The sequence below is a fragment of the Molothrus aeneus genome, chromosome 5 (assembly GCF_037042795.1).
Source record: "Molothrus aeneus isolate 106 chromosome 5, BPBGC_Maene_1.0, whole genome shotgun sequence".
In the NCBI taxonomy this organism is placed as follows: Eukaryota; Metazoa; Chordata; class Aves; order Passeriformes; family Icteridae; genus Molothrus; species Molothrus aeneus.
The window spans coordinates 48,122,473-48,137,803 of NC_089650.1; the positions used below are offsets into that span (position 1 = coordinate 48,122,473).

Here is a 15,331-nt window from a genome sequence, read left to right on the forward strand (position 1 = left end):
CCACAAATTTTTTAAGTTTTGGGTTGATCATCCATGTTCTTACTTTATTACTTTTCTCTCTGTACTATGCAGTCTAATGCAAACATATTTTATTTACCTTCACTATCTTGATGAGAGTCTTCAGTTGGTAGATGTGAAGCTGAACATCTAATCTGTCAGCCAACCACATGCTTATGACTTTCATGGAGTTGCTATACCATTGCTGAAAAGAAGGATAAAAAAAACCAACAACAAACACCACCAAATAACACTGCAGTATTCATTTAACAGATTTGGTAATGAGAGGTAATGAAACACTTTGAAATGATCACAGATCAGCACTTGAAGTCAACAATGATATAATTTCCTGTTATGAGAATTGCATGGGTCAGTTGGAAATCAAATAACTTGACCTAAACCATTCTTTACATGAATTAGCACCTGCCATTTTATCTTTCAGTTACAACATATTCAAGCAAAATAGCGTTATGCACTTTGTTATCTGTCAGTGAGAATGGATATTAAAGACACAATTACAGGAGAGAATTGACAGCTGAAACAGTCAGGATAGAAGCAGGTAGGCTATCTTGAGAGAGAATTTACAATAACTAGATTTTTCAGTCCAGACAAGAAAACAGTACCAGAGAATAATAAACTTTTAATTTTCTTTTTTTTTTTATTACTTCTTTATTACTTTTTATTAATTTATTTTATTACTATTTTATCATTAAATAAAAAATATCAAAAATCCCTGGAAACTGTTTTTAAATATGATCAAAACACCACTCCACCCTTCTCAAAATAACCATATTAAGGTGTTGATTTACATTAATTACTAATTATAATTACAGCCTACCTTACTTCCTTTTTATGTCTTAGGCATGGGTATGTTTTCACTCAACACTTCACAAATGGATGGGTTAAGAATAAGCCCTCTGCTCTTGGAGTCTGTGTTACTGTAAAAAAATGCTCAGTTCGAAATAGCTACTGTAATAGTTCTTTCACATTAACTGGATTAGAAGAGATTTTACTAAATATAGTTGTAGCATTTTTTCCCCCTACTGTAAAATCACAACCAGATGTCATTTAGTCAAACTGTAAAAAAGAAGGGATTTTTTTTTCATTTTAACAGTGAGAGATTAAAAGAGCTTGTGTCATAGCTGTGTTTCTAGCCTCTTTTCCCACAGGAAAGAGGCTTAAATTCTTTTCTAATATAATTTCCTGTGTCTTTGCAAAATACAGAGATATGCAAAGAGAGGAAATCATGCATATTTAAAAATGCAGCATGTTAGGCAAGGTATATTTTGTGAGAGTAATTCAAAGGAAGTATCTAACATGTCTCATTATCCACCTCCACACGAAAAAATAAAATAAAATATATACTGAAAATATTAAGTCAAATTACTTGCTACTGGATGTAACAAAAGAAAGAAATAGAATTCTTCCATCAAAATGTAGCTCCCTGTAAAAAGCTCAGAATATATACAGTAAATAACTACAAATGCCTTTTCCTTACAGGGAACAGTCTCATCCCATTATAACTATCAGTTTTAAGAGAAGTTTGAAATTAGATATTGATATAATAGTTCTTCTGTTTATTTTTTGTATGTGTTAAATTCTATTTTAATTATAAATCACTAAAAAGAAATTACTTTTACTTTTTAGAGTTTCTCCTATTAATTTACTATTTTACAGACAGGAAAAAATGCACCACAGAAAAGGCAGACAGCTACAAATTTCATAAAAGTAGTTTGATTTATTCACTAAATTGTGAGACTGATTAGATATCCATAAAATACTGGTTTTAGATCACTAAATGACATTCTTATCCTATTTACATTATTTCATCCCTAACATGCATGCTGGTATTGGTTTCCTTTGTAAGTACCTGCAAAATATTTTTAATGTGACAGATTTGTTGCTAAGTGGTAAATTATATGACAGGTAATCTATACAGGTAATCTATGACAGTTATCTATACAGATGTCTAGAAAACTAAATGCAATTGTGCTTATTAATTGGGGAACTCTACTGATTTAAATAAACATAAAAATTCCTACATGAAACATTCTACCCAAATGCAATAAGATTAGACAAGAAATTATATTATCATTCAGACCCTACTATTTTTAATTGTAAACACAATCCTGAAAAAGAGACCTATTTTGGTAGGGGAGCTTTTTGAAAACTGATATTCTCCAGTAATGAATCTCTTATGTATTTTGTTTGTATCAAGTAGAATGCAGAACGGGTCAAACTTGCTCAGACAGGCAACCTACAGACAGGATTGAAAATTCTGAGACTGATTTTCCCATACAACAATACTGAACAGTGACAGATTACTGACAATAGACTGTTCCAGTTTTCTGGCAAAATGTTTTAAAGCCCAACCAGGAAACTTATTTAAGATGGATGCAATAAAACTTTGACTCTACATACCTGATATTCTTACATGCACTGAAAACAAAGCTAGGACATCGGAGGAAGTTAATTCACTACTCAACTTTATGAATGAAAGCAATATAATATGTTGTCCTGACTAGCTTTGATGCATTAAACTTTCAGTACAAATGTTTAATTTGGTGATTGTGAAATAATACTACAGTACTTGCTCTTCTGTCAACATCCCTTGTCAGAAAAAAAATGACTGCTGTTTTATTAGGAAAAAAAGTATTTTTATTTTTTTAACAGTATTTTTAATAAAAATCACATCAGTATATTTGTAGAATTCTCCCAGAGGTACTTGTAGGTAGGATTCTTGTTAATGATTGGTCTTGTATCCACTAGTTTTGAAGACTTAGTATAGGCTGAAGCTGCATAAACTTAAATCTGCTGGACTCCATAACAAGAAAATAAAGATTTCCCTATAACTTCTTTCTGAGTCTGTTAAAAAGCACAGCACTGCAAATTCCTCTCAGAGAATTCAAGGCCATGCATTTTGACAACCATGAGCATGTTAGAGAGGCAGGGATGGATCTCTTGAGACTGATGGGAACCTATTGCAAACCCTCAAAACTTCAGTGATTGGATAATTGTCCTGAGATTACCCAGTTAAAACAGCAGCAACAACAACAACAACAACAACAACAACAACAATCGCTTTTAACCAGTTTTAAGAAAAAGTAACTTTCCCATTAGTAACAATAGCAGTGAAAAGACAATGCATCTCTTGCAGATCTCATTTGGTACTACTGCCACATTCTTTGCTGTTGTCTATGCAAGAGTAAAGCAGTAAGTGTTTATTATACATTTTTTCCAAATCAGCAGATAACAGCAGCCAACCACTTTAACAAAAATGTTTGCCTCGCTATTTCCTCCTCTCTCCTTATTCACAGCCCATCCAGCTCCTGTAAGGGCATGCATTACTCACTTCATTTTCCTGAGATACCTCTTTCAAAGTAAAAAATAAGAGAAAAGGAAAGGTTGGGGTTGACTCTGTGAGACCCTTGTATTTATTCACACTTATTGTGCATGACTGTACACTGGTAAATCATATTAGCAGCCCGTCTCCCCATCAAGCTGCTACTTGCTTTCCAGCCCTGGGAAGGTTCAACAAATCAACAGGAGCACGGAAAACAGAACATCAGTCTAATCTAGTGTTTAAGGTGAAGTTTTCAAACCCAATCTAAGAAGATCTTTAGAGCAAGCAACAAGCTGAAGGGCTCAGAAGGTGGTATTGACAATGAAAGAGTGTTGAAATATTGAGAAGCGCAGCACTTGTGCATTTTTAATAACAAGAGGGTCAACAAGGACACAGCTCCCTCAGTGCCAATAGTTGCCACACCAGGGCTATAAACGCTCTCAGTTCATCAGATTTTTTAAACAGTTCATCAGCTTTCTTAAACACCCTAAACCCCCTCAGCAGACCTTTAGTCTTAAATTAACAAACCAAAGCAATGAAAGAGGGTGCAGCTTGAATGGCCAGCATTGATCCCCAACGGGGCTCGGCACAGCTACAGGCACTGAAAAACTCGTTCCATTGTCAGGAGGAATTGACAAACCTCCTGGCCTAAATAGTCCAGCTCAGACGGGCTGGAGGCACGCAGCTGTAAAGGGCTCCCCTCGCCCCGCTCCCAGCGCTCACAATGCGCCAGGCATGAGCTCTTTGTCAGGCCCAGACTCTGCAATTTTCTAACAAGGATTAAAGTTGTTTCTCGGCAGGGCCAGTGAAAAGCGATTTAGCAACATACCGTGCTTTCTTCAGGCAAGTTAAAGAGAAGTAGTTAAGGAATTTCATTATTCTGCTGACCGGTGGAAACACAAACCAAATATAATAAATATTCACCACCTTTCTGGGTGCCTGAGCTATAGCATTCACAGAATGGTTCAATTAAATATAACACTTATTGGCTGAAAGCAAGCACTTCAAATTTATTTTTGAAGATTTATAAAAAGGTGCAGCTGTTTGCCACCTGGAAGGAGGCTCAATACATAGCAATACACAATGGCTTAGTCCTTCTAGGGCTGGTATCCCTAACGCCTAAGCCACAAGACCCCGTTGAGTTTCTATACCTTGACTGCTCCTGATAAATGGGCATTGTCATAATGCTTTCTCCACTGAGTATGGCAGGGGAACAGCTTTTCTAGGAACTGCATTTTATGTTCCTGGGGAAGCCTTTATCGCACTATTGATCAGGAATTTAGTAGCTCAGACAACAACAGGATGTTTCTACTTCCTTCAGCTTTACTTGCCCTACCAGAAACAGTAAGGACACTTCTCACTAAAGACACTGTACACTAAATGCAGCATAAGCTAAAATCAGAAAATAATAATTAGCTAATATAAGACAAAACATGAGCATGTTAAAATTTAAGTGCTAAAATGCCTAGTTTTTATTGAAGGTCAACGCTATTATATTGCTTCAAGTTTATGATAGCACTACAAGTAGACCATGGAACTTTAGGACATTTTAAAAAAGAAATTAATTATTTCTTAAAAATGCAAACAGCAAAAGCTGAAAAAAAAGGCCCTGATTTAAGTTTCATAATTAGTTTCCCTTTTTGCAAAATATGAGTAGTTATACTGATTGCCTTTGTTGAATGTTAAAAATAATGAGGGACACAAATGTCATTTGTAGTGTTTTTGAAAATACTCAGAGGTTTAGAAGTTATAGCTTTATTTTCAAGTTAGGTATATTTTTCAAGTTAGATAGATATCATCCACTTAAATGAGGATTTTTATCTCAGCAATGATGAGTTCATACACTCTTCTGAAAGCTGGGAAGTCTTGGTAAATCTGAAAGTACCCCCCAGGTCATTGGGGGTCATCATGATGCCACCACATTTATCATTTATTCCTTTTGCATCTTTTTTTTTTCCCTAGGAACTTCTATTTAAGATAAACTGAAAGGAATTAAAATTAAAGTAAGTCTGAGTGGAAAATCCATGGAGTTGGCCTTGTTGGAAACACAGGATTAGCAGGAAGGACAAACAAATGAAAGCTTTTCCCTATGCAAAAAAATATCAGATATTTAAAAGCCCTTGATCAGGAAAATGCCAAAGACTAAATCAATATTGTATGAAGTGCAAAAACTCTATCTCTATCCCCCATTTTGCTAAAGTCCCTTCCTACATTTTCATTCAAGGACTTGTCCAGAAGTCTTCCCATTCCTGTGTCACTTACTTCTGCTGCAATGCTCCTATGTTCCCTGAACCTCTGACACATTCCTCTTTCACCTCACCAGTGTCTTACCCTCCAAATGCTTGGCACCATTTATCCAGGAACCTTCCTGGAAACATCTCAGGCTTTCATCCAGCTTCCATATTTTGCTTCCTCCCCTGGGCCTGGAATGCTAAGTCATGTTTTGTACTTTGTCTTAGGAATGTGCAAAAATGTTAGCCTAAGTCATAGGTATATGTATCAGGAAAGGAGAGGTGAGAAAGGAATCAGACACCACTGTCTGCTTCAACACTCAAACTTCTGATACAAGATTTCCTAGTTTAGGAAAGTTTAGTGATTTGAAAGTTTAGTGATTTGAAATTACAAACTCTGTTTTGGTACTTGCACCCCCTCCCCCTTTAATTTTTTCCTACCCTTTCCACCCTCCAATCCCCATTTTTTGATTTTGCTTTTGTTTTTTTAATCTGATTCTAGTAGATTTAAGAACTTGCTTCTTGCACACTACTTGACCAAGGAAGAAAGCTTTTCTTTCTTCCAGTGGGATGCTTCCTTTCGCTTTCTTTTGCCTTTCCTTTTTTTGTGCCATTACTCCAGCCTCCCAGGAAGCTCAGAAAGCATTTTGTTTTTCTTAAGAACAAACACTTTAGTCTCTAGCCAGTCTCTTTTCTGCCTATTTGAATGAAGGATTCCCACTGCCACTCCCAAAGCCATCGGGAAAAGGAGCTCAACAGAAAAAGGGACCCAAACCTTGATGGAAAGACCTTGTTCAGAAAGACTTTTGACAACAAAAAAGTGAACAGTTGTTGGATGAGATATTTTGATGATAAAAGGAAACAAAATTAATTTTCAGAAATCATTCACGAGAAGAAAAGAAAACGCATTGCTCATTTAAAAGCATATTAAGCATCTTTGAAATTCTTGATCAAAAAGGATATATAGTTCTGAAAAACCAAAGAACATCTAACATATGAAAAGCTTATCTGTTAGAAGGAAAGTAATTTTTTTGTATTTTTGGCTTCTAATTAGAAGATGGCTAGTTGCTATAGAACTGCTGCCAAATCACAAATAAATATATACTTTTAATTCAAAATATACAGTACTCATATTTGCCTGTATTTCATATTAGTTGTTAAACAGCAATTTACAATATATGCTACTTTATAATGTTTGTGACCTTTTTTGTTTTTCTGGCTTCTTCAGATATGGCAGATAAGCTGAAAAACTGTAAGTTTGCAAAATTAGCCACACGTAACTTCCTTCCATATCTGGACATATGTAATGTTACTGTTCTGATTTTAAACAGTAGGTACTAGCATGATGCGCCTGACTGTGAGAGACTAACAGTATAAACAGCTTCACTCTGGATATGCACTGCATCTGTGAACAAAACTTCCATAGGTTATTCTAGTGCTAAACTCTGTGGAGCAAACACTGTCAGTCTTGCTACACTGTGTTGTGTTGCAATTTGGGTATATCCACAAACATCCTCCAAGGCACAGAACTGAGAACATCACTTGAGTGACCCTGAAATGAAAGCCAGCTTGGATCCTCAAAATAAACAAATTAACATAATGCAAAATGACCAAGTTGTTACTCAATAAACACTTGCCTCTTGCTATCAGGCTCTAGTTTCAAAAGCCCTACAAATGTATTTCGCTGTACAAATGCTAAGCAGTCTTCCTAAGTGAATGCCTAACATTATACAATCATAGAATGGTTTGAGTTGGAAGGGACATTAAAGACAATTTAGCTCCAATCCTCCTGCCAATCCAGCAGACCAAACTGCTCAAGGTCCCAATCCAACCTGACCTTCAACACCTTCAGGGATGGGATATCTCCAGCCTCTCTGGGCAACTTGTTCCAATGCCTCACTACCCTCTGAGTAAGTACTTTCTTTCTAACACCTAATCTAAACCTACACTCTCAGTTTAAAACCACTGTCCCTTGTTGTGCCACTATACACCCCTATAAAAAGTCTCTCTCCCTCCTTTCTATAAGTCTCCTTATTGTATTGGAAGGCTGCTCTAAGGTCTCCCTGGAGCCTTCTCTTCTCCAGGCTGAACAACCCGCACTCTCCCAGCCTGTCTTCACAGGAGAGATGCTCCAGCCCTTGTATCATCTTTGGGGCCCTCAGTAAGGCTAAAGGTCTGGGTTCACTCTGCCTGTAAGGTATGCAATCAAGACACCCATCTCTCCTTTAGCCCACTCATCCAGAACTCCCTGGGGACTTCTCACTCCCTGGAGTGAGATATCATCAAAGGGACCACAGGAGACCTCCTGTTAGCTTCTCCCTTAAGTAAGAATATTCTTCATCTCAGTACCAAAAGTGAGATAGGCTGAAACTGGGCGAGAATCTGTGCTGTAGCTTTTACATTCACTTTAGTACATTTTGTCCTAGAATATTCTACTTAAGACTCCCTTCTCCTTGTGGAGAGAGGTCAAGTACATATTTTTTATTACAGTATTTAAACCATCCTGAGTTGTTCTGAGTGAATATTTACAGGCAGCTCATTTCTTTCCACCTCATCAATCTTGACTCCTCCATTTACTCTTTATGTTATTGCAGTGCCATGTGGCAGAGCTGGATGTAGCTGTGAAGCAGACAGGGAGATGCACACTGCTGCAGCTACTCCTCTCTTCACCACAGCAACTGGCCACTACACTGCCCTAATGGGGAGCAGAGGTCCAGCCTCCTACCTCCCTCCTTCTTCTCTTCTCCCCTTTCTCTTTGGATGAAATCTTGTTGGACTGGGCAGGTGCCTGGTTTGCTCCTTTCCATCCCGGACCCTGTTGCCCATGAACACTCTTTCAGCTATGTAAATTTTACAGCTGTGTTGGGGTGGTTTTTTGAGCCGATTTTTATCTGTAATATTTTCTACTTTTTTCCTTGTTCTTTAAGTGCAGTATAATGTAAAAGAAAGTCACTGCAATGTAAATTAAGAAAATATACCTTGAAACACCTGAAAATTATTTAAAGAAAATCATCTCTGTACAGTTCAACACTTCTGCACATTTAAACCACCACTAAAGCTTTGGTTTCCCATGACTGAAGAGGTGAAGAAGCTCTTTCCACTGACAAATCTGTGTCAGAGCACTCTCAGCATCCTTATCTATTCTGATTTGTAACATAGCAACCTCTTTGTGTTATACCTGACTCGTTATAACAAAACCAGATTATTCTTATGGTTTCTGGTACTATTTTCCTTGTAATGTGATCAACAATGTGGTTGTGTGTCTATTTGTGAACACTTAAGAAGAGTTTTGTTTTACTTTCCTTTTTCAAATAAGCTTGACCCAAATGAAATACAAAGTATAAACATCAAACCTGCAAGTAAGGTTTGAGAAGCCACAAGGTTCTCCTGCTGTTTATACGTGTGTGAATTACAGTACATCAAGAAATCAATATTCCCTAGATGGTGCTTGTGCCTGGCACTTCATGGTGAACAAACATTAGGTAAGACAATAAAAATGGTACAATCCTTATTGATTTCTCTTGACTGTGTAGAATGTGAAAGCTGCAACCACAGTTAACACTTACTGACTGCCTCATCTGAAGTTTCAGTGCTATTTTATATTTTTATAGTTGTCCATGCTCAATTGATTCTATTAAGTTGCTAGACACATTTCTAGGTAGGTAAGAAGAAAAAGTGCAGTGCCTGGAATGAGATGCTGCTACTTTATGCCTAAGTGGGATAAAAAGGTTAAAGGACTAAATTGGGCCTGGATGTTGGAAGGAGCTCTCTTTTATTAGACAGAATTGTTATTGTTTTCAATGAATGGATATTGTGAGTGATGGATAGATCCATATAACTAAGTTAATAAGTTATATGGATCTATCCATATAACTTATATATTTATAGTATATACATATATACTACATATATACAGTATATACCAGAAATGCATATGAGAAAACTGTACTGGAAGCTCCCAGTATTATAGACCCTCCCCAAACATACAAGCAAAAACCGTTTGTGGTTCTATTTGATTGAAAAACTTCCCTCAGGAAAAAAAAAAATCAGATGGGTTTTAAAATATTTTTTTTCTCCTCATTTTTCCTGTTGTGACTTGTAACACCCATTTAAAATTGCTTTTTAAGACCAATTTATACATTGTTCTTTATTTCCTCTCTAAAAAGGTGAGCTTCTCACACAAGTCAGGGAACTTAGAGGGTAGTGCAGTATAAGGAATTCTGAATATCAGGCTATGAGTTTTAGTGCCCTAAAAATAATCTTCTATTTTCCTTTTATATCCAGAGAGCACTTTTAGCAAGATATCAAAATATCTATTTCATAGTTTCTTACTTCCCAGCTGGAAAACTTTAATAAGATTGAATTGGTGTGAAAAAGGTGTCAGACATCCATTCCATGAATACTAAATGCAGACTGGACTATGGGATATTTAATGTCTTGGGAAAATAATTTTGGTATCTTTTTGGGTTGTGTGGTACACAACAAATTGGAAATTCAGGAATTAAGAATGGCATAAAGAATGAAGATGTGAAAGTGTATCCTATCAAAGCCACGTAAAATACAGTCATATTATGTCATTGTGTTTCTCTAGAGAAAACACTATCAGCTGCAGTATAAAACAGCTTACAAAGTGCTGAATATTCTGGTCCTGAAGCAGAAAAATCTGAAGCACATGCTTTACTTTAAGTATGTTGTGATTGTACTCAGTTCAACAGAACTGAGCTTTGCTGCAGTCATAGCAGCAGAATCAGCACCCTCTAAGAGTGGGCACTTTTTTTGTCAGCATAATCCAGAAAAAAAAAATCAAAGAAAACTTCTATACTAAATGAAAACAGAGAAAGGTTGCATTTTTCAGATTTCAAATGAACTTTTTTTCTTTTATAGAGCTTGCTACCTTGAGAAATGAGGTGAGTCTATTTGAAAACATCAGGAATAATTTAGTGAACTTTAAAAAGACTTTGAACAGTAAGTTTGGAAGATGTTGCTTCCATCTTGCAGAAGAGTTTCCTATATTTGAGCATATCAATATAACTTACTTTTTCAATGACGCTGCCTACAATTTTCTTTAAAATTCTTTTACCAAAAGAGAAACAACTGTTTCAAAATGACAAAAAATTCTGTTAGATCACGAGACAACTACAGAGTGGTTTCCATATCACGAGCTTTCTATTTCCCCTATAAAGTAAGAGACGTAATTAAAGATGAGTTAAGACTTTGGTGAAAATCTAAAGAGCATCGGCAAATCTGAGCACCGCTCAGCTTTTCAATTGCTTTTCTACTTCTCGGTTCTTTTAAATGGTTTTCTATGGCAGGAACATTTTTCTTAATTAGTCACAGCTAATTACTGTTCTGGCATAGACAAGTAATCAGAAATGTCAGAGCTGCAAGGCTACATCTCCCTAATCCTTTGATAATAATTTAGCCTCCTGGGAGGGCCTCAAGCTGCGGTAAGTAGTGGCTGACAATAAGGCAAAATTAGGTGGGCAGCAGACCATTAGGATAGAAAAATAAAAAGCACTACCAAATCCTGCTGAGCACCATCAGGCAACTAACTACACTGCCAGATGAGGTGCCTGTTTAAGCCTGTGTTGTTAATTAGCTGATTCTACCAGACCTGCCACATATGTCCAGGTGCATCATGCAAAGATGCGTATTTCTGGGTTTGCGCCAAAGGACAATTTTGCACTGTGATCAAATTTCAAGAATCTGAGAAAGAAGCCCACATATTTCTTGAAGATTACTCTGAGTTATCAAAGAAATAAGAAGATCAACAAGCTACAATCCATTTTTGTTGAGTATTTTTTTAAGTAATTAGGCACGGTCCTCTCATGTTTCGCAGAGGTTAATACAAACACAGCTTTTGATTCAAATGTGGCCTTTAACCAAGTAGACCTTTTGTCAAATCACACACTTGCAAATAATTACATAACAACAAAAGTGAAGATTACTTATTAAAATTAGCGTGACAGGAAGTAATTTGAGAATAAGGAAAAAAAATCCACAATTGAAATTTTCTAGAAAAACATTGTTGACTACTAAATATTACAAAAATAGTGCTTTTGAGGTAGACATAAGCAGCACAAGGAGTTGCTACTACTGAAAACTCAATTTAAATTAAGTGCTCCTCTTAGCTGTGTAACACCACAATTTGCACATTTTTAAACACTTTTTTTGTAATAGGTCAGAAAATCTACAGAAATTAGGCAATTGAATAAAGCACTTGGCAAACAGAATGAATGGCAAACAGAAATTAGTCAGATGAGTACTTCATATCTCCATTTAGCCACTGAGCAGAGCACATATCATAATAACCTTTGAAGAATAATTAAGACCTCAAATAATCTCAAGCACATCATTGAACTTGAATTGTTCCATCCCTGCTACTAATGGAAAATGAAAATAATGGTTGGAATATGGGAACACCACTAGCATTTAATAAACATTCCAGGCAAAATACAAGCAGTTTTTCAACATAAAAAGAATATCCCATTACATCTGAACTTTTGAAATACAAAAGCCAAAACCCACATTGTAAATATGAAGTGCTTAAGCTTTTAAATGGGTTATGAAGATGCTCAGTCTTTCTGTACTCCAAAGACAGTTGTATGAGTTCCCTGCCATATACAACTCTTGTACAGCTTGTTGAATTGCTACAATGCATGAGGACACAGCCTCCAGAAGTCCTCCCACATGGGCAGTCCCTGCAAAGTCAGCAGGAATACTGCATCCCACCACACCAGTTTAGCACCCAGAGGAGATGGGCAACATCTGCTCACAGGTGCCATCTGGTACAAGATAACTATGGGCACCACTTTGCCACTGCTCACCTTTCCAGGATGTGCACTCCAACTATTTTGTGTGTTTATGGTACACTTGGGAAGAGGTTTCCCAGAAATTATGGCCTAAAAAAAATTGGAAGCCTTTTCAGTTGTATCAATGGCTGAACATTGATGCATTAAAGCTGTTCTCTGAAACTATTTTTTATTTCTCAGAGTAGTAATCACTAATTGCATAAAGATTTCACTGCACATACAGACTTAATAAAACTGTAATCATACATCTGTTTACACAATCAGTTTTCCACAACAGACACAAAATAACCTGTTAGATAATGCTCTCAATGGCAAATCTTGGCAGATTCCAAGAAGGAATCTGAAGCAAAAATGTCTGGAATGACTCTTTTTGAATATCCATACTTCACATGCAAATCACAGGTACAAGAAAGTGAGAATCTACCCAGGTGGCACTTAGGAACTAGACATTACTACAGAAAGTAAGTATTGCATCAATCTTTTATGAGAGCTGTATGCAAAATTAAAAAAAAATGTTTTTCAAAGAGGTTTGTCAACAAAATCCAATTTTGTTTAAAGGAAGTAGTTTTTAATTTACAAGTCTGATATATATTAAAATCCTCAAGATTTTTTAGTCCCATCTTAAAAATTCTAGTAGAAACATGAATCTAAGTCTAGGCAATGGAAATAACCTGGCATGTTTATGGACACAGCACTGCATTTATTAAAGTTAACCGTTAAAGGCCTATTGATTTTGAAAAGGTAGAACCAGATCCCATGGGAATTTCATAGTTGGGTATTTTTAAAATCTGATAATTTTGTGATCAGATACACAGCACTGTTTTTTGGTAGGCTGCACAGATGCTTTTACATTATCCGTGAAATGTCTTTATAAATAAGAGAGGTGTTAATAATAATTAGTAATATTCTCTATTTATTCTAGTTTTGTACAATTATATTCTAAATATTTAATTTCTCCATTCACCAACTTGATTTACTGCCTTTTCTGAAAACAAATATTTAAAAAATTATTTACAAAAAAATAAAACTAATGTTAAATACTGTTTCTAAAACATTAACCCAGAGCTACTGCAGAGCTTAATCATATGCAATAGATTATAAACATTACAAGTGCTCTTTAAGAATTGTGATGTTAAAAACAAATAAACACTACTCTCCATCCCCCCTGCGCCCTCAACTGTAGGCTGTTACTGCATGAGAGAAGGAGATAAATGTCCTGAATCCCTGTGACAGAAGGAATTTGACAAGCAAAATTATCAGCTGATTTTAGGAAGAAGACCATGTCCCATCCTGCAAAGGGAGGCATAAATTCCCATGTCTTTGATAAACTGACCAAGTGAAAAATCTTTGTGCCTTCAAACCTGGTGACTAGTTTTGAGAACAGGAAGGCAGCACACCGACCTGGGAGAGACCAATGCTACCAGGAGCACTTGGACATATTACTCTGCCTGCTGTCTGTAGTCTTTCTGGAGGAGGTAATAATGAAATGTATCCAGGAGCTGAGTTTTTCAGTGGAAATGAAGGAAAAAAAACCCCACATTGGTTCTGCTGCATGATCAGCGGATACACTGAAGCACAAGATTGAAATGGTTTAAAAATGGTGCTGAAAAAACTACCAGCCCAGTCAAAGTCACCGTAGATTTGAACCTCTTTCATATTTAAGGGTTCATATCACAAGCTGAAGTTCATATTTTGTATAGCAGGGCACTGCATTTATAGGCTTACCAAACACTGCCATAAAACACCACATATTTTTTTGCCTTCTCTCCAGTTTGAAACTACCCAGCTGGATTAGAAATGTTACAACTCCTAGCTTTAACATATTGTGACTCACTGTCAGGCACTTGTACTTTTATCAATATTATTCTTAAATTTAAATCATCTTTGTTGTGCACATAACTTGTGTGACAGACAAGCTGTTCACTCGGTCACCCTAATAGCTGTTAGCAGCATATAGCAGCCCTGGATCAAGTCAGTGATATCTGGACATAAATAGTTTGCAATTATACATTTTTGTGGGGTTAAAATAGTGTCTCAGGCCTGATCTTCTCTATATTTATAACTAAGACCTCTAGCACACAGAAAAGTCAGTTTTTTTGTTATTCTGGATGAGGTATTTCCCTGGCTGAAGCACTGGAAAGTGTGCTTTTCCTCTTTCAATATGCTGATGATTACTTAGCTGGTACTAATTCAATGTGTTTTAAGAGGAAAGCAACTGTGATCTACAGCTCTAGCCAGTCCAATGACTTCAAGCACATTTACATAAAAAAGTGAATATATTTTATTCTTTCTATTGAAATATAACTTGATAGATTTGAATTTATAAAAAGAGTACCTAGGTTTTCCTAAATAATAATAATAACAATAATCCAAAAAAACCTTCAAAAATAATTTGCAAAATCTTGCTCAGTTATAATGTTCTAAATCTGAATTAATGTCAGGAAAGGCGAATTAACAGAGTGAGATGACTTTGTTTTACATTTCTGCATGCTATGAACTTCCATATTTGTTAATGCTTTTTTAATGCTGCATCTGTCCAATCAATAATATCTCCCAGTGTGATGTTACATAGAAATGTGATACCAGCATGTAGAAAGTGAAATAAAGACACAAATAGGTATCTGATACAAAAAATACACATTATGTATATATTTTTTCTTTTCTTACAGATACAAGCATTGGTCACAGCAGCATACAATGTATACTACTGAGTAAAAGGGGATAGAAAAGGATTTGCAAACTCAAAGGCAAGTGCTGTATCAGAACTTGTGTCCATACAAGAGATGTCTTCTAGTGCTGAAAAGCTTAATTGCTGAAATGAAATTCAGAAGAGGTCCTGAACCCATGTTAACTCAGCCCTACTGAAGCCCTGTCCGTGTGCTAGTGCTAAGCCAAAATCATGCCAGGAACTGTGCTGGATCCCCTGACAGCTCCCAGACCCGTGCCCA

General features: G+C 36.2%; 1 protein-coding gene across 4 annotated transcripts in view; it reads right to left on the minus strand.

The window, feature by feature from the left end:
* Positions 1-15,331, minus strand: part of CADPS2 (calcium dependent secretion activator 2) — a 285,197-nt gene that overhangs the window by 4,581 nt on the left and 265,285 nt on the right. For all 4 annotated transcript variants that reach the window (XM_066550639.1, XM_066550638.1, XM_066550637.1 and 1 more), the window contains one exon: positions 98-202. In XM_066550639.1, the coding sequence (XP_066406736.1) occupies positions 98-202 (105 nt within the window). The remainder of the gene's footprint in view (positions 1-97; positions 203-15,331) is intronic.